Raw genomic sequence first — 20,497 nt, forward strand, 5'->3', positions numbered from 1 at the left:
GGTGTCACGAGTTGACACAGCGGCTGCCAAACCAATTCTGAAGAACTCTCTGCAGCTCGAGGTTATAACTAGTTCGGAGTGTAATAATCAACATTCTTCATCAGCGAGACTAAACATCATGGACCCTGAATCTAACGAGAGCTGTCGTCCATAGGAAAGAATGAGCGCCAGGGAGCCTGCGTCCCTGAACAGGAAACTACCTCATGGCGGCTTGTGCTCTGTCACAGACTGGCAACAACAATGCGCCCAAGCTGCCCCTCCTTAAGAGAGATAGCAGCAACACCCAAGGCCGTAGACCAGGGGTGTCAAACTGAAGGCCCGGGGGCCAAATCCGGCCCGTGACTTCATTTTCTGTGGCCCCACAAGAGCTTGCAAAGAATATAATATGTTTATTATACGGTTACATGATGATTTACAGAAGCACGTTGCCCATAAACTACATGTCCCACAATGCATCTGAAATTTGACTTTTTTTCTCAGAATTTGACTTTTTTTTCTTCTAAATATGCATTTTTCTTGGAATTTGACTATTTTTTTTAAATGTTAGTTTTTTTAAATGTCACTTCTGTTTTTTCATTTTGACTTTTTTTTCCAGCTTTTCTTTTTAAATCATTTTGTAACATTCTCACTGAAGAAACTTGCAATTATTTGCCCCAGACTTCTGCTTTCAGACGTAGTTATTTATGAAGTTATTACCCTATCTGATACTAATCCAATGCAGAGGCAATCATGTAATATAATACATTTATTTTATATATATATTTAAATGTTTTATTTATTTATTATCGTAACTTGCTTCTATCTGTATTCAGTGATGTAATCTATTGTAAATGTGTACAATGGTATAACAATGTTGTGGTATTTTTATTATTGCTTTTAGGATGTCTATCACCATCTGGCAAAGGGACTATCGATGAAAAACTAGCCTTTTGGCTAATTCCAGTACTTTTACATGTTTTTAATATGTTGATTAATGTACACTGTCCCTCTTTTAAATAAATCAATTCAATTCAATATATAAGTTAAAACCGGCCCTTTGAGTGCAACCATAATGCTAATGTGGCCCGAGATGAAATTGAGTTTGACACCCCTGCCGTAGACGTATGCCGTGGGAAGAGAGACAGTGAGAGGAGAACATGATGAACTGGGTCGAAGGTCGAATACCTAAGCAAATGATTCCCGAACAAGACACCGTTGCATGCTTGATCAATCTCACAAAACACTGCAAACAATAAGTGCAGATTTATTTTATTATTATCTAGCATTTTCCATTATATTGCTCTAATTTAAGTTTATAATGACTTTCAAGGTCCTGCATCTCGTAAAGAGAGCATGTTTTAAAGAGTGAGTTTTTGTCTCTTTTTGCCTGTATGATCAGACAGGAGAGCGTCAGATCGACGGAGAAGGGAAAGACGAGGGCCTTGACAAAAAACTGTTTGTCTTATACATTTTCTTTTTTTAAGACGTTCTTTCCAGTGGATGTCTCTCTTTGGGTATGCTTTAATTTTGAAATCTTTAGACTGAACATCAGTATCTTATATCATCACATATCATATATTTTACTATCTATTTCTAATTAGTTCTCTACCTTTGTTTTTAATTCTTGTATGTATGCACCACGACACCACGTCAAATTCCTCGCACGTGTAAACGTCCCTTCAACCTGATTCTGTTTCTGATTGATTCTTAATAGAAAACCAAAAGAGTGTTTGATTGATTCGTCCGGGCCAAACGGACTCTGTCGTGTGTAAGCGTCTCATGTTTCTCTGCAGAGCGACGCTCCATCAGAGCTCCGAGAGCCCCGCTCACTAAAGATTGATAACTCACTTCAGTGTCGACCTGCATCAAAGCGGAGCGTCTGCATCGGTCCTCTGATCCGCCTGCAAGAGACACCTGCTGCACGGCCTCTAACACGCTCATGCGTCACACATTAACACTGCCAGTAACATCAGACACACACACACACACACACACAACACACACACACACACACACACACACACACAACACACACACACAACACCACACACACACACACAACACACACACACACACCACACACACCACACACACACACACACACACACACACACACACACACACACACACACACACACACACACACACACACACACACACACACACACACACAACACACACACACACACACACACACACACACACTTCAGCTAAATCAATTGCAGTGTGCACCCTCAAGTCCTGACGGATTTATTTTGCATGGATTACCCCGCAGCATCCACATTTCCTCGACAAGGAATAAATAAATAACAAAATCCCACAAAGGTAATTACATTTCTAATTTGATCTCGACGGCTATCAGGTGTTTGCACCTTCCTCCCGACTGCAGAACATGATTTATGGATGTGTGGTTCATTAATTAGCATGACATCCATCACTAAGAGCAGCATGTTGAGTGCAACGCCAGTAGAGGAGGTTATTTATATTGCATAATCTCAAGTCTTCATCAGCAGCGGAATAAAGTCCTCTGAGATTTCACGCCATGCAAAAGAGACTCAGGGATGGTGTTAGAAAAAAACACAGCAAAGAAAGGTGTTAGAGGAGGGATGCACGTCTTACCGCCTGCTAACAACATGGCTGTGAGGGGAGGAAGAGGGGGGGAGGAAACAGAACAAGTGGATGAGCAGTGGAAATGGAGGAAGCATGCATGAGGACAAAAGAGAGATGTGATGCTGCAGAGTATCGACCCGAGGTGTGAAATACAACGCTCTGATTATTCACTTAGCCGACACAGAGGAAAGGAACAACCGAGGTGTGTAAAGGGAACATGTCGAATAGGAATCAACAGCATTGCCTTCTAGAGTCATGATCTGCAGCGAAAAGCATAAAAACATTTAATTAAAAGTTGAGGAATGCTAACTGCAGTCCGATGAAGCTGCTGATTTGATGCATGCAGCGAAAACACAACGAAAGAAACACGGCGTCTTTCCATGTGACCTGACTGTTGTTGTGACCTTTGGTGTGTGTGTGTGTGTGTGTGTGTGTGTGTCTAGCATTACTGTACTTGTGGGGACCTACATCTGTTTACACAGTCACGTGTGGGGACTCGCCTCCCTTAAGGGAATCATTAATTTTAGGGTGAAGACTTGTATGGTTAAGGTTAGGATAAGTCTCCAGGAAATGCATGCAAGTCAATGGATGTCCCCTGAAGTGATGTATACATGGTGTGTGTGTGTGTGTACCTGTGGGGAGTGTGTTCTGTGTGTGTGTGTGTGTGTGTGTGTACTAGTTCCTGATTGGACCTGATGACTCCACTTACATTTTGTTTAGCATGTCAGCCTGCTCCCACAGAAGGTCTGCATTTTTTTATTTAGGGATCTGCATTAAAGGTGGGGTAGGTAAGTTTCAGAAACCGGCTCGAGATACACTTTTTGTTATATTCCACGGAATGCTCTTAACATCCCGATAGCAATGAATCTGAAGTGCTTTGACAAAAAATCCATAAAAGATGTCATCTGTAGAATCCAGAATACTGTAAAAGTACAACCTGCCATCGGGGCACAACTTATCTCGTGCCCTCATTGGTCATGTGCGCGTTCGTGTGTGTTGGAGGAGGGGCTCTGTGAGGAAGTGGCAGATTTTCTCCGGTTGTGTATTTTCAAATTTCTAGCGATCTCGAGCCGGTTTCTCAAACTTACCACCCTTTAAGGTAGCAAAGTGCTAACCTACAAATTCGCTTTGGTATCCGTAGTGATTGCCCTTTACTTGTTACCGTACTTTTCGGACTATAAGCGCACCTGCATATAAGCCGCAGCAGCAAATTGTCCGTCTGTCTTGCTCTCGTTTCTGTCTCTCGGTTCCACTTTTACTTTGGCGCGCTACCTGTCTCACTCTTTTCCGGCCTCCAGCTTTTCCTGCTGGAGCCCGCCGCTTAAAGGTGGCGGCGCGGACCGGTCCTAGAGCCCGTAGTGTAAAGGTGGTTAATTGTACCTGTAAAATCCATAGATTTAGGAGGTTCCCTAGTGGCCGTTAGCTGTACAAAAAAATGGGGGAAAAAGTCGCGGTTTATAGTCCGAAAAGTACGTACTTACTTACTAAAACTGCAAATGTGATGTTTCCCTGACCGCTTGGGAGTGGAACAGTTGGAAGAGTGGGGAGTTCCCCTTTCATAGTATGTCTAGGTACATTGTGTTTTCCATCTGCCATCGCCATAACAGAAGCCATAATAAAACGTACATTTCTCTTTCAGGGAGACTTAATGTGCTCGGCATTAAGGCGGAAATGGATAATATATGTTTATTTCAGTAACGTCAAAATATCGGCATATTGGCAATCTGTTTATTCCTGCGTAAAGTTCTAAGGATTATGAATATCATGTCATCTAATAAATAATGAACATGTCAAGACTTTACACGTGATATCGAGCTCCATACATCACTCTTAATGAGTGTGAGGTTGTAATTAAATGATGCACTTCAGCGAGGGGAACAGATTTCTATTCACTGATCATCACATCTGATATTCTGACACTCATCAGGGCGAAGCATACCAGTAACAGCCGTTAACACGTAGTAAATGTAAAATCAAATATGCTATTATATTATATTATATGACTCTGCAGGATTTTCTGCAGAAACAGAACAGTGACACAGCAACACCCCTCAGGCAAAAGCATCACGAAATGATAAGAATAAAAAGAGAAGGAAGTCATCCAAAGATAATTACACGACAGGATGGGCGACGAGAGAGGGAGGAGGCCTCGGGAGATCATATCTCTGACGTCTTCATCATCATTTCATAAAAAACCAAGCGGAAATGAAACTGATCAGAGAAACCAAACAAAGGTCCGACGGTCTGAACACAATGACACACACACACACACACACACACACACACACACACACACACACACACACACACCACACACACACACACACACACACACACACACACAACACACCAACAACACACACACACCACACACAACCCACACACACACACACACACACAACACACACACACACACACACACACACACACACACCACACACCACACACACACACACACACACCCACACACACACACACACACACACACACACCACACACACACACCACACACACACACACACACACAACCACACACACACACCACACACACCACACACACACACACAATGTCGTTGCTGTCTCCATGTTCCTGCGTCAGAGAGCTGAACATCTTCAGGAACCCGCTAGCCCATGATTTCGCTCCGCCCTCCTGCTGGAACCCTTTCACGCATGAACGTCGTGTTTTCCGTCTCCGTGAGCTAATTAAAGCTGCCACGAGAGAAGCATTTTGACATCAATACATCTTTTTAACACATCCATCTCGAGATATTAGGGACTGTAAACAAACACGATCATTGCCAAGAAGAGAGGCAGCGTCTACCAGCAGACAACGCAGAGCCAGTTAATCCTCAGTAAAGGGCATGTTCTTTATTCCCACAGGTTCCTAAATACATTCAACTTATTACATCTAGTATATAGTATGCAGCTACAAACAATCTATATATTATATTGATTTATAATTATAGTTGTTTTATTAATTAAATATATTATTAATATTTTGTATTAAAATATATTATGTATTTATTTTTTTTAAATATATTATTATATGATATATCTAATCCAAAATACAAAAAATCATGCGTTTTAAGGCCCAAACTGACACCAAAGAACACGTCCCGACGTACCGATGGTTGCGTCGCCGTCACGTCTCCTGCGTCTTGGCCAAAAAGTCGCACGTTGATGTAGAAGAGACATGAAGAAGAGGGGACACATGTTGATGTAGAGAGACATGAAGAAGAGGGGACACGTTAATGTAGAAGAGACATGAAGAAGAGGGGACACATGTTGATGTAGAAGAGACATGAAGAAGAGGGACACATGTTGATGTAGAAGAGACATGAAGAAGAGGGGACACATGTTGATGAAGAAGAGACATGAAGAAGAGGGGACACATGTGATGTAGAAGAGACATGAAGAAGAGGGGACACATGTTGATGTAGAAGAGACATGAAGAAGAGGGGACACATGTTGATGTAGAAGAGACATGAAGAAGAGGGGACACATGTTGATGTAGAAGAGACATGAAGAAGAGGGGGGACATGTTGATGTTCAAGTCCTGGTCTCACCTGGGACGGAGGTGCCGAGGGCCACAAACACCACGGCGGTGACGGAGAGTCCTTGAGCCGATGGTGCACAGCCGAAGTGCGACGCCAGGTCTCCGATGACGGCGGTGAGCATGCCGATGATGGCGATGAGATGATGATGAAGCACGCCCAGCCGTTCAGGTAGTCGGTGGGAGGAACGCAGGCAAACAGAACCTTCCAGAAGACGGTGAGGAAGTGCATGACGTAGTCGAAGCAGGACGGCAGACGCTCCTCCCCGCTCTCGTCCTCCTCCTCATCTGAGGGGGAGACAGGGATGTTATTGGGGGGTTATTGAAGCGGGAGGACGGCAGAGAGAGCAGCACCAGCATAAGAGAGGATGAGATGTGGGAATATTAAGTGGGAAAAGATGGAGAAAGGGGTGAAGGAGGAGGAGAGTAAGTACATGTCAGCAGAAGAGGCAAACAAGAGGATGAGAGAAAGAAGATGGAAAAGCAATATAGATGAAAAGGAAAGAAAAACAAAGCAGATGATGAAGACAAAGAGAGACGAGCAAAGAGAAGAGTTTGAAAATTTGCGAGAAATACATCAATCAGGATGACAAGACACACCGTTTACGTATTTATCAGCTGCACAAGTCACTCAAGCTGTCAGATAAATGTATCGGAGTATAAAGTATAATATTAGCTTTCAAATGTAAAGTATAGAGAAGCATACAAGTAAAGTACCTTAAGTTGGACTTAAGGTTGAGTACCGTACTCTTCGGACTATAAAGCGCACCTGCATATGAGCCGCAGCAGCTAAATTGTCCGTCTGTCTTGCTCTCGTTCTGTCTCTCGGTTCCACTTTTACTTTGGCGCGCTACCTGTCTCACTCTTTTCCGGCCTCCAGCTTTTCCTGCTGGAGCCGCCCCTTAGAGGTGGCGGGCGCGGACCGGTCATAGAGCCCATAGCGTTAAAGGTGGTTAATTTTACCTGTAAAATCCATAGATTTAGGAGGTTCCCTAGTGGCCGTTAGCTGTACAAAGAAATGGGGGAAAAGTCGCGGCTTATAGTCCGAAAAGTACGGTATATGTACTTCATTGTATTACACTGGTTCTACACTGATTTAAGAGAAGATGGGAATACAATCTGTATTAACTTTTACTTAAGTAATGTAACAGTCTTTATTTTACACTCAACAAAGTATTTAACAATTGGGTTAGCAGCAGTTAAAGACCTGAGTAGTTTATCCACCACTGACAATCTGTGTTTCTCTTGTTCATACCAAGGACCACTTAACCAATACAAACCACTCGCGGACCACCTGACTCCACACATATCAAAACAATACATCATTTTTCTAGAACAGATTACAAATCGCCTGAAAATGGTACAAACAAGTGGCAACATGTGTGACGAAGGTGTTGCGCTGGGCTATATCATGCAATCGAAAGTGAAACTTAACCTCGCTCCATTGCGGAGATATTCCCGCGAGAGTGTGGAAAACTTAAATTTATTTATTTCAAATGTGAAATGTTACCAATATACTCACGGACCACTAGGGGGCGCTCACGGACCACCAGTGGTCCGCAGACCACACTTTGAGAAGCACTACAACATAACACCTTTGATAGGGTTTACTCCAGTTTTGGAAAAATTTATCATTTTGGATTTGTCCTCCTTTAAAAGTGTCATCTTGTAAGAGCTATAAATAAATGCGCCCTCAGGTGGATCTCACAGGAAGTTCAGCATGGAGAGGAGGAAGTGACTCAGAGTGTCAGGCCATGTGAGCCGCATGCATCTTTCAGACACACTGGATCATGAAATCATAAAGAGTACCGCTGGATTAAATATTTCAGCAGAGAGAGGACGCTGTGACTGCAGAGCGGCAGGACGACCAGATGATGGATGGCTTTTTAATCTCACAACATGAAACTTCTCCAGAGCTTTCAGGACGACTCCACTTGCATTAGTTTCTGAAAACTGACACTGATATCTTTGGGCTGAAGTTGGGGGTAGCTTCTAAGAATACAACATGTAGTATGCTGAGATTAACTATCCAAACAAGAAGCCAATTATTTCTCTCATACTAGCCTACCACGCGGTGAAAGGCTTTGGTCCTACATTCAAGTCTTGTTCAAGGTCACAGGAAAGGGAACTCCGAAAAAAAGTGAATATGACCGCTTTAAACAATTGATGTCCCTTAGTTAGCATACCACTATTTGTATTATTATTCCCTTCAGCACCTGCAACTGACCGGTGATGGCCTCCATGAACTGGTCCCTCCAGGAGTTGGTTCCCACCACCAGAGCCAGGTTGGTCTTCTTGATCAGCTTGTCCACCGTGCTCTGTGAAACCAGATAGAAACAGTATTAAATCCATCCTGTCCAGAGGCTGCTGTGAGGAGCAGTTCACCAGCGTGGCCACAGGGGGGCAGTGCCATCCAGTTCAGCTGCAGGAACATGTGTGAAGCATGATGAAGGAACACAGCAGACACAAATATGGAGAGAAAGAGATGACTTTATACAGAGTGGTGGAGAATAACAAAGCACATTCACTGAAGTAAAATGTCAAGGTACTTTTACTGAAGTATTTCCATAGTAGGCCTCGAAACTTAACACTTCACTACATTTGAGAGACTTGCACTTTAGTAACTAGTTACTTTACAAAGTAGATTATCCATGACTGCACACATCTGTCGATATTTAAATCACAAATCAAAATGTCCCTTTTTAAAGCTGCTTTTAATATTTAAATATCTAAAATGATTGTGTGTTTTATATTGAAAGTGTGTTGATTTCTTTATTTTAACCTGTATATGTTAAGTGAACATGAAAAGCACTCTTATTATTATTATTATAAATATATATTTTAAATTATTTTAATGATATGTCTTAAATTATTATTTTTACTGTTCTTTTTTAATATTTAAAATGTATTATTATTATGTTTAAGACCTATAAACCTGATAAAAATATTGTAAGAATATATGCAAGAACAGCTTAGTAAATTATTTAATTTCCAATTCAGTATAAAACTACTTTCATCTACGAAATAAAATTATCTTACAGAAAAGAATATTTTGAGTTTATTTATGTTAATATATTTTGAAGAAGAACAAGATTATAAATCCCCAAGAGGGAATGCATTTTGCTGAATGAACCACTTACTTGTATTTGTACACTTTAGTATTGCTTCTTAACTTAAGTAAAACTCTGAGTACTCAAGACCCGGGGACCAAATTCGGCCCGCGACTTCATTTTCTGTGGCCCCACAAGAGCTTGCAAAGAATATTATATGTTCATACGGTTACATGCCGCTTTACAGAAGCACATTGCCCATAAACTACATGTCCCACAATGCATCTGAAATTAGACTTTTCCCCCGGAATTTGACTTTTTTTATTTATTTATTTTTTTAAATGTAACTTTTTTTCCCAAAATTTCTTTTTTTTCCAGAGTTTTGCTTTTCTTTCCTGTATCTGTTATATCCAGCAGATGAATTGAAGTTTTCCGGTGTTTGCGGCAGCAGGAATATCCCGCTCTGTTTGCAGAGGAACCTCTCTCACCTTAAACTCGTACGACTCCTCGATAATCACTTCCAGCTTGGAGTTCTCCCCCAGCACCGGCTTCCCCATCTCCGCGATGCGCCGAGCCTCCTCCTCGTCTGTCGTTATCTTCCTGTCTGACACATCTGGAGAGGAGGGCAGAAGAAGAAGGACATCACAGTGAGGAAGACGGAAATCACAAATTCAGAATGTCCACGCTCATCCAAGAGGCACAGTTTGTTTTACATGCAGTATTATACACATCAATGCAAAGTGAAAAACTACAAGATTTATTGTAATACTGAATATCCTTATTTCAAAAGTTTCTGTTTCTCGGTGGAAGTTAGACTTTGTTAAGTAAAAGTTAGACAGACCTTCATGCACAAAACACGGCAACGGCAAATAATAAGTGCAGATTTATTGATTTATTTTGTAACATTTCCCATTAAAATTATAATTCAACAGTGACTTTCAAGGTCCTTTGTGATGTTCACGCCTTACCAAGTTTGTTTACATGCAGCATTATACACAGCAGTCACATCTGTCGCACTCTGTCAATGCAAAGTGAGAAAATAGTTGATTTATGGTCAAATACCCACGAAATATCCTCTTTTCAAATAGTTTTTCTCTGCTTTTGGTGGGAGCTAAACTTTGTTGTGTGAAGGTTAGAAAAAGCTGCATGCACAAAACACTGCAACAACAAATAATAAGTGCAGATTTATTTATTTATTTTGCACCACTTCCCATTATTCTTCTAATTTAGAGTCAACAATGACTTTCAAGGTCCTGCAAAACATCAAAAGGTTTTCTCGCTGTTACGGGAAGTTAATTTATCTTGCCTTTATAATATTTGTGAAGCCTTTACACGCAGTATTATACATATAGTCAAATCGGTCACACTCAAAGTCAAATAATAGAAGACTTGTTGTAATGAATATCCTCTTTTTAAAAAGGTTCTCTTTGTCTTGGTGGCTAAACTAATGTTAGACGTTTGGGGAAACTTCTGAAGCAATTGGAAACAGGACTCAGAGGCACGAGGAGAGCTGGAGCTTTGATGGCAAACACTGACGGTTTATTTGGAGTTACGGCCGGAGAATTCACGAGACAGGTGGTGTCACGAGTTGACACAGCGGCTGCCAAACCAATTCTGAAGAACTCTTCTGCAGCTCGAGGTTATAACTAGTTCGGAGTGTAATAATCAACATTCTTCATCAGCGAGACTAAACATCATGGACCCTGAATCTAACGAGAGCTGTCGTCCATAGGAAAGAATGAGCGCCAGGGAGCCTGCGTCCCTGAACAGGAAACTACCTCATGGCGGCTTGTGCTCTGTCACAGACTGGCAACAACAATGCGCCCAAGCTGCCCCTCCTTAAGAGAGATAGCAGCAACACCCAAGGCCGTAGACCAGGGGTGTCAAACTGAAGGCCCGGGGGCCAAATCCGGCCCGTGACTTCATTTTCTGTGGCCCCACAAGAGCTTGCAAAGAATATAATATGTTTATTATACGGTTACATGATGATTTACAGAAGCACATTGCCCATAAACTACATGTCCCACAATGCATCTGAAATTAGACTTGTTTTCTCAGAATTTGACTTTTTTTCTTCTAAATATGCATTTTTCTTGGAATTTGACTATTTTTTTTAAATGTTAGTTTTTTTTAAATGTCACTTCTGTTTTTTCATTTTGACTTTTTTTTCCAGCTTTTCTTTTTAAATCATGTTGTAACATTCTCACTGAAGAAACTTGCAATTATTTGCCCCAGACTTCTGCTTTCAGACGTAGTTATTTATGAAGTTATTACCCTATCTGATAATAATCCAATGCAGAGGCAATAATGTAATATAATACATTTATTTTATATATATATTTAAATGTTTTATTTATTTATTATCGTAACTTGCTTCTATCTGTATTCAGTGATGTAATCTATTGTAAATGTGTACAATGGTATAACAATGTTGTGGTATTTTTATTATTGCTTTTAGGATGTCTATCACCATCTGGCAAAGGGACTATCGATGAAAACTAGCCTTTTGGCTAATTCGAGTACTTTTACATGTTTTTAATATGTTGATTAATGTACACTGTCCCTTGTTTTAAATAAATCAATTCAATTCAATATATAAGTTACAACCGGCCCGTTGAGTGCAGCCATAATACTGATGTGGCCGCGATTAAATTGAGTTTGACACCCCTGCCGTAGACCTGTGCCGTGGGAAAGAGACAGTGAGAGGAGAACATGATGAACTGGGTCGAAGGTCGAATACCTAAGCAAATGATTCCCGAACAAGACACCGTTGCATGCTTGATCAATCTCACAAAACACTGCAAACAATAAGTGCAGATTTATTTTATTATTATCTAGCATTTTCCATTATATTGCTCTAATTTAAAGTTTATAATGACTTTCAAGGTCCTGCATCTCGTAAAGAGAGCATGTTTTAAAGAGTGAGTTTTTGTCTCTTTTTGCCTGTATGATCAGACAGGAGAGCGTCAGATCGACGGGAGAAGGGAAAGACGAGGGCCTTGACAAAAAACTGTTTGTCTTATACATTTTCTTTTTTTTAAGACGTTCTTTCCAGTGGATGTCTCTCTTTGGGTATGCTTTAATTTGAAATCTTTAGACTGAACATCAGTATCTTATATCATCACATATCATATATTTTACTATCTATTTCTAATTAGTTCTCTACCTTTGTTTTTAATTCTTGTATGTATGCACCACGACACCACGTCAAATTCCTCGCACGTGTAAACGTCCCTTCAACCTGATTCTGTTTCTGATTGATTCTTAATAGAAAACCAAAAGAGTGTTTGATTGATTCGTCCGGGCCAAACGGACTCTGTCGTGTGTAAGCGTCTCATGTTTCTCTGCAGAGCGACGCTCCCTCAGACCTCCGAGAGCCCGCTCACTAAAGATCTGATAACATCACTTCAGTGTCGACCTGCATCAAAGCGGAGCGTCTGCATCGGTCCTCTGATCCGCCTGCAAGAGACACCTGCTGCACGGCCTCTAACACGCTCAGCGTCACACATTAACACTGCCAGTAAACATCAGACACACACACACACACACACACACACACACACACACACACACACACACACACACACACACACACACACACACACACACACACACACACACACACACACACACACACACACACACACACACACACACACACACACACACACACACACACACACACACACACACACACACACACACACACACACACACACACACACACACACACACACACACACACACACACACACACACACACACACACACACACACACACACTTCAGCTAAATCAATTGCAGTGTGCACCCTCAAGTCCTGACAGGATTTATTTTGCATGGATTACCCCGCAGCATCCACATTTCCTCGACAAGGAATAAATAAATAACAAAATCCCACAAAGGTAATTACATTTCTAATTTGATCTCGACGGCTATCAGGTGTTTGCACCTTCCTCCCGACTGCAGAACATGATTTATGGATGTGTGGTTCATTAATTAGCATGACATCCATCACTAAGAGCAGCATGTTGAGTGCAACGCTGACAGTAGAGGAGGTTATTTATATTGCATAATCTCAAGTCTTCATCAGCAGCGGAATAAAGTCCTCTGAGATTTCACGCCATGCAAAAGAGACTCAGGGATGGTGTTAGAAAAAAACACAGCAAAGAAAGGTGTTAGAGGAGGGATGCACGTCTTACCGCCTGCTAACAACATGGCTGTGAGGGGAGGAAGAGGGGGGGAGGAAACAGAACAAGTGGATGAGCAGTGGAAATGGAGGAAGCATGCATGAGGACAAAAGAGAGATGTGATGCTGCAGAGTATCGACCCGAGGTGTGAAATATAACGCTCTGATTATTCACTTAGCCGACACAGAGGAAAAGGAACAACCGAGGTGTGTTAAAGGGAACATGTCGAATAGGAATCAACAGCATTGCCTTCTAGAGTCATGATCTGCAGCGAAAAGCATAAAAACATTTAATTAAAAGTTGAGGAATGCTAACTGCAGTCCGATGAAGCTGCTGATTTGATGCATGCAGCGAAAACACAACGAAAGAAACACGGCGTCTTTCCATGTGACCTGACTGTTGTTGTGACCTTTGGTGTGTGTGTGTGTGTGTGTGTGTGGTCTAGCATTACTGTACTTGTGGGGACCTACATCTGTTTACACAGTCACGTGTGGGGACTCGCCTCCCTTAAGGGAATCATTAATTTTAGGGTGAAGACTTGTATGGTTAAGGTTAGGATAAGTCTCCAGGAAATGCATGCAAGTCAATGAGATGTCCCCTGAAGTGATGTATACATGGTGTGTGTGTGTGTGTGTGTGTGTGTGTGTGTGTGTGTGTGTGTGTGTGTGTGTACGTGTGTGTACTAGTTTCCTGATTGGACCTGATGACTCCACTTACATTTTGTTTAGCATGTCAGCCTGCTCCCAACAGAAGGTCTGCATTTTTTATATTTAGGGATCTGCATTAAAGGTGGGGTAGGTAAGTTTCAGAAACCGGCTCGAGATACACTTTTTGTTATATTCCACGGAATGCTCTTAACATCCCGATAGCAATGAATATCTGAAGTGCTTTGACAAAAAATCCATAAAAAGATGTCATCTGTAGAATCCAGAATACTGTAAAAAGTACAACCTGCCATCGGGGCACAAACTTATCTCGTGCCCTCATTGGTCATGTGCGCGTTCGTGTGTGTTGGAGGAGGGGCTCTGTGAGGAAGTGGCAGATTTTCTCCGGTTGTGTATTTTCAAATTCTAGCGATCTCGAGCCGGTTTCTCAAACTTACCTACCCCACCTTTAAGGTAGCAAAGTGCTAACCTACAAATTCGCTTTGGTATCCGTAGTGATTGCCCGTTTACTTGTTACCGTACTTTTCGGACTATAAAGCGCACCTGCATATAAGCCGCAGCAGCTAAATTGTCCGTCTGTCTTGCTCTCGTTCTGTCTCTCGGTTCCACTTTTACTTTGGCGCGCTACCTGTCTCACTCTTTTCCGGCCTCCAGCTTTTCCTGCTGGAGCCCGCCGCTTAAAGGTGGCGGGCGCGGACCGGTCCTAGAGCCCGTAGTGTTAAAGGTGGTTAATTGTACCTGTAAAATCCATAGATTTAGGAGGTTCCCTAGTGGCCGTTAGCTGTACAAAAAAAATGGGGGAAAAAGTCGCGGTTTATAGTCCGAAAAGTACGGTACTTGTTTACTTACTAAAACTGCAAATGTGATGTTTCCCTGACCGCTTGGGAGTGGGAACAGTTGGAAGAGTGGGGAGTTCCCCTTTCATAGTATGTCTAGGTTACATTGTGTTTTCCATCTGCCATCGCCATAACAGAAGCCATAATAAAACGTACATTTCTCTTTCAGGGAGACTTAATGTGCTCGGCATTAAGGCGGAAATAATATATGTTTATTTCAGTAACGTCAAAATATCGGCATATTGGCAATCTGTTTATTCCTGCGTAAAGTTCTAAGGATTATGAATATCATGTCATCTAATAAATAATGAACATGTCAAGACTTTACACGTGATATCGAGCTCCATACATCACTCTTTAATGAGTGTGAGGTTGTAATTAAATGATGCACTTCAGCGAGGGAACAGATTTCTATTCACTGATCAGTCACATCTGATATTCTGACACTCAATCAGGGGCGAAGCATCCAGTAACAGCCGTTAACACGTAGTAAAATGTAAAATCAAATATGCTTATATTATATATATTATATGACTCTGCAGGATTGTTTTCTGCAGAAACAGAACAGTGACACAGCAACACCCCTCAGGCAAAGCATCACGAAATGATAAGAATAAAAAGAGAAGGAAGTCATCCAAAGATAATTACACGACAGGATGGGCGACAGAGAGGAGAGGAGGCCTCGGGAGATTCATATCTCTGACGTCTTCATCATCATTTCATAAAAAACCAAGCAGGAAATGAACTGATCAGAGAAACCAAACAAAGGTCCGACTGCTTCTGAACACATGATACCAATTCACACACACACACACACACACACACACACACACACACACACACACACACACACACACACACACACACACACACACACACACACACACACACACACACACACACACACACACACACACACACACACACACACACACACACACACACACACACACACACACACACACACACACACACACACACACACACACACACACACACACACACACACACACACACACACACACACACACACACACACACACACACACACACACACACACACACACACACACACACACACACACACACACACACACACACACAATGTCGTTGCTGTCTCCATGTTCCTGCGTCAGAGAGCTGAAACATCCTTCAGCTGAAGGATCCCATGATTTCGCTCCGCCCTCCTGCTGGAACCCTTTCACGCATGAACAGTCGTGTTTTTCCGTCTCCGCTGAGCTAATTAAAGCTGCCACGACGAGAAGCATTTTGACATCAATACATCTTTTTAACACATCCATCTCGAGATATTAGGGACTGTAAACAAACACGATCATTGCCAAGAAGAGAGGCAGCGTCTACCAGCAGACACAACGCAGAGCCAGTTATATCCTCAGTAAAGGGCATGTTCTTTATTCCACAGGTTCCTAAATACATTCAACTTATTACATCTAGTATATATTATGCAGCTACACAATCTATTATTATTGATTTATAATTATAGTTGTTTTATTAATTAAATATATTATTAATTATTTTGTATTAAAATATGATTATTTATTTTTTATTAAATATATTATTATTATGATATAATCTAATCTCAAAATACAAACAAATCATGCGTTTTAAGGCCCAAACTGACACCAAAGAACACGTCCCGACGTACCCGATGGTTGCGTCGCCTCACGTCTCCTGCGTCTTGGCCAAAAAGTCGCACTGGAACCGCAAAGACTTCAGCCGACGGCCAAGTAGCACGTACGAACTGCGCATGCGTGAGTGGCAATAACTCTCCTTACCAGCAGGCGGCGGTAGTGTGTATTCGTCATTCAAAAGAGGCAACCGGAAGACAGACTGCGTGACAGATACAAACAACAAATAGCGTGCGTTCCATTTTCACTCTCGTCCATCAGACTGTTTCACATAACGACTAATAATCGAAAACATGTTTAGTGCGATACTCGAAAATAGAAAATGATAGCCGTCCTCCCGAGGAGCCTCCACAAAGAGTGGAACAGGCGAGCAAGTGTGCAGGTGTGCGTCATCTGAGAGGCCCCGCCTTACATTTTCCGCCACAGATGGGAGATTGGGGAAATTGGTCCGTGCGCAAAGCATTGTGGGGATTTTTAGACCGCGGAGTCTACACATGTGCATTTAAAAGATGTGGGTACGGAGGAAAAGAGAAAGGGTTTTATTTTCTGACGCTGCGTGAGTTCCCTGACGCACCAGGGACACATATTTATGTATAAAAGACATCAAAAAGTGCATTTTGCATGATAGGTCCCCTTTAAAGTAAAACAAAGATGCAATAATAAAATAATAGTTATTATAATTGTTATGCTAAGCTAAGTGGATGCTGCCTGTAGTTCCATATTCAGTGGTATTCTCACGTCAATTTAAACCTCCTTTAAGAAGTGCATGTATAAATAAAATTTACCAATTCTCCAAATTGGATCCCTATTTGTTTTGATGTGTATCTCTGATGACGGCTGCCTGTCACTGGGACGGTTCCTCACATATTCTCTGCTCTCTCTGGTGGTTTATTTCCCTCTGAGTCTCGGAGCCTTTATCTTTCCCTCATTCCTTTATCTCTGATTCCCTGTCCCTCTCTATCTGCCACATATCTACTTCACTCATCCCTTTAGTTTCTGATGTGTTTCATTCCCTAATGTCTCCCTCTTCTTGTTTCCGTCTGCTTCGCCTGCAGGGATAAAATGTCCTAAAATACTACGTGGCCAAATGTAATATTTGTTGTCCTTGAACTGAGAAAGTTTGGGAGCCTGTTGAGGAGGATCTGCCAACAAATGTTCTCTACAGATTACTTTTTGTTTAGAGGATTGTGAATATCGCAGGATATCTAAAATACTTGAATGTAAAACCAAACCTGAAACGTTCCTGTCCTGTCCACTTCTGTTTTAGTTTTGTTGTCCTAAAATGGTCCCAAACCTATCTTTCTTAGGGACATCACTTAATGGATATCAATGGAAGACGATCAGGGACCCATGGGACAAAAGGTTTGAGATCTGACCAAAAGTTTACTCTTGGTCAGATCATATTTCTGACAGAAATAATATTTAAAATTCAGATTTTTTTTCTGTAATATAAAAAAACTAAAAGTATCTGAGAATTAGTTAAAAAAAAAAAAAGATATTATTTTCAGAAATTATGAGAATTCTGACTGATTGCAGATTTCAGGAAAAAAATATATTTCTGATTTCTTTTTTAAATAATAATGATATCGATTATTCTGAATAAGAAATATATTTTTTCAGAGATTTAAGTCAGAATTCGTAGAAAGAGTCCGAATTCTGAATTTATTCTTAGAAGCCAGAGAAAAACGTTTTTTAATATGTTTTCTGAATTATTTTTATTTCTTTTCTCAGATAATCTTTTTGGGTACATTTTCTGAAAATGAATTCTCTGAAAATATATTTAAAAAAATTATGTATTTTTGAGAGAAGGTTATTTTCCGGAAAATACTTGTTTTTTTTTAATCTTCTGAATAGCTCAGAAGTCCGATTTTTTCGCACTAATTTTAAAGAATAATACAATAATAAAATCCTATATGAAGTATACAAAATACAATAATACAAAAAATTAAACGAAATTTAGTAAAAGTAAAACGTAGATTGAAAAGTACCTAAGGACCTTACCTTAGGGCCTAAGGTAAGGTCCTTAGGTAGGTAAGTACCGTAGGGTAGGTAAGAATGGAGAAACCAGCTCGAGTGCGCTAGAATTTGAAAGTACGCAGCCGAAAAAAATCTGCCCCTTCCTCCAGACTTCCTTATAGAGCCCCTCCTCCAACACACGACCAATGAGGGCACGAGATAAGTTTGTGCCCCGATGGAAGGCTGACAGGCAGGTAGGTCATCCAGTTACTTTAGCCGGGCCGGCTCAGATGATTGGTCTTGCTTTTTACAGCGCCACGGCTTCCACAGATGACGTTTGCATTTAATGTATTTATTGTCAAAGCATTTAATGTATTCATTGCTATCGGGATGTTAAGAGCATTCCATGGAATATAACAAAAAGTGTTTCTGAAGTGAATTACCTACCCCACCTTTAAATACAGTATTTAAGTAAATATACGGTACTTTCCACCTCTGCTGCTAATGAGGCTCTGAAGTGTCTCTCTGTGTCTCTGCATGATATACCGTGTCCACTGTGCTGACATCAGAGATTTAACCCTGAGCTCTGATTAACAGCTCGGCCTCCAAGGATCTACTCAACATCAACATTTTTAACTCCCGCAATATTATCCGTTTCCCACTGAGAGCTGCAGAGGAAGCAACTTCTCTGTATTTATACTTTCATGTCCTGCCCTCTGGGTACGAGACAGCCAGCATATTCATATTTTATCATGTGTATTGAACGACTCTTGTTCCTAAATGGGACACTTTCCAGAACAACCAACCACTACATTAAAACACATTATTAAGCACTGTAAGTCTTCTGTTGATACTATAATCTACTGTTTGTTCTAGGACTACTGAACAATGACCTTCATGTATATCCTGTTCTCTAAAAATAGAAACGGGGAAATAAACTCCTTCATTCATTCTTACACACTAACGGCTGTCATATGGGTGGATTATGAGACTACACGCCTCTGGCACTGACACGAAGTCCTCCAACCAGACTTAAAGAGACGTAAGACTACCTTCTACCATATGAGACCCACACTGACTCAGATATTTGAATAAATATTGCAGGATAGCCTGAAAGCTATTCTGATATTTCTTTACTAACGTTACTTTAGCGCCTGTGCAGCTGTAATATGAAGAAAGCAGAATTAAGAGTCTACAGCCATGCTTGAAGGAAGGAAGATGAAGGATACTTGATCCTTGTATCCTCCTGGCTGGTCACTCTGGATACAAGCACAAGCGAAATTAATTTAAATAATGTTATCGTCACAGGAAGCGGTCCACAATGAAACTTTTGAAAGAACATCCATAAGATTCATCTGGTTGTAACTTCTGTATATCAATATTCCAATTACTTGTAGACTATTCTGCACAATTTCTATTATATTCAATTTTATCTGTTTTATTGTGTTGCACTGTCGGAGGAGCCTGTGACCTCAGATTTCCATCGTCATAACTACACTGTAGCTAATGTACACATGACAATAAAAGCCTTGAATCTTGAATTTTGAATCTTGAATGATGAGAACGGCCGTACAGCGCCATGAGAAATCTGCAGATCAGCTGTCAGCGAGGATCGAGCGGTTCTGGGAGAAGGTCATTACTGACATCGGTATTAATGAGAGCACATGGAAGGTGATGGCCCTCACCTGTGCGTTAAGACGTGACACTCAGAGAACCCCCCCCCCCCCCCCCTCAGGAACAATTACTGATCCTCCAGCTCCAGCACAGATGGTGAGGGCTCCCTCTTCTCCCTCCTCTCGTGTCTCTTTGGTTGCCTGCCTCTCCTGTTTTTTGTATAATGCTCAGGCTATTTCTGTCGCTCTCACTCATTCCCCACTTTCAGTGTGATGAGAGAGGCAATTAATGCACGGAAGATTATATTCTGATATTTATCCTCCCGAGATCTTTTAATGCTTGCAAGCACGGCATTATCCGAGTGAGTGAGCGCTCTTGTTATGGGCGATATTCTCA

At 41.3% G+C, this 20,497-nt stretch overlaps 1 protein-coding gene across 1 annotated transcript in view; it reads right to left on the bottom strand.

Annotated features, from left to right (window-relative positions):
• Positions 1 to 6,138: 6,138 nt before the first annotated feature.
• The window catches only part of slc8a3 (solute carrier family 8 member 3), a 129,875-nt gene continuing 115,516 nt past the window's right edge, over positions 6,139 to 20,497 (bottom strand). The window contains 5 exon segments of the mRNA XM_034111910.1: positions 6,139 to 6,285; positions 6,288 to 6,430; positions 8,370 to 8,460; positions 9,681 to 9,805; positions 13,394 to 13,411. Coding sequence (XP_033967801.1) covers positions 6,139 to 6,285; positions 6,288 to 6,430; positions 8,370 to 8,460; positions 9,681 to 9,805; positions 13,394 to 13,411 — 524 coding nt within the window.

The sequence above is a fragment of the Pseudochaenichthys georgianus genome, chromosome 22 (assembly GCF_902827115.2).
Source record: "Pseudochaenichthys georgianus chromosome 22, fPseGeo1.2, whole genome shotgun sequence".
Taxonomy (NCBI): domain Eukaryota; kingdom Metazoa; phylum Chordata; class Actinopteri; order Perciformes; family Channichthyidae; genus Pseudochaenichthys; species Pseudochaenichthys georgianus.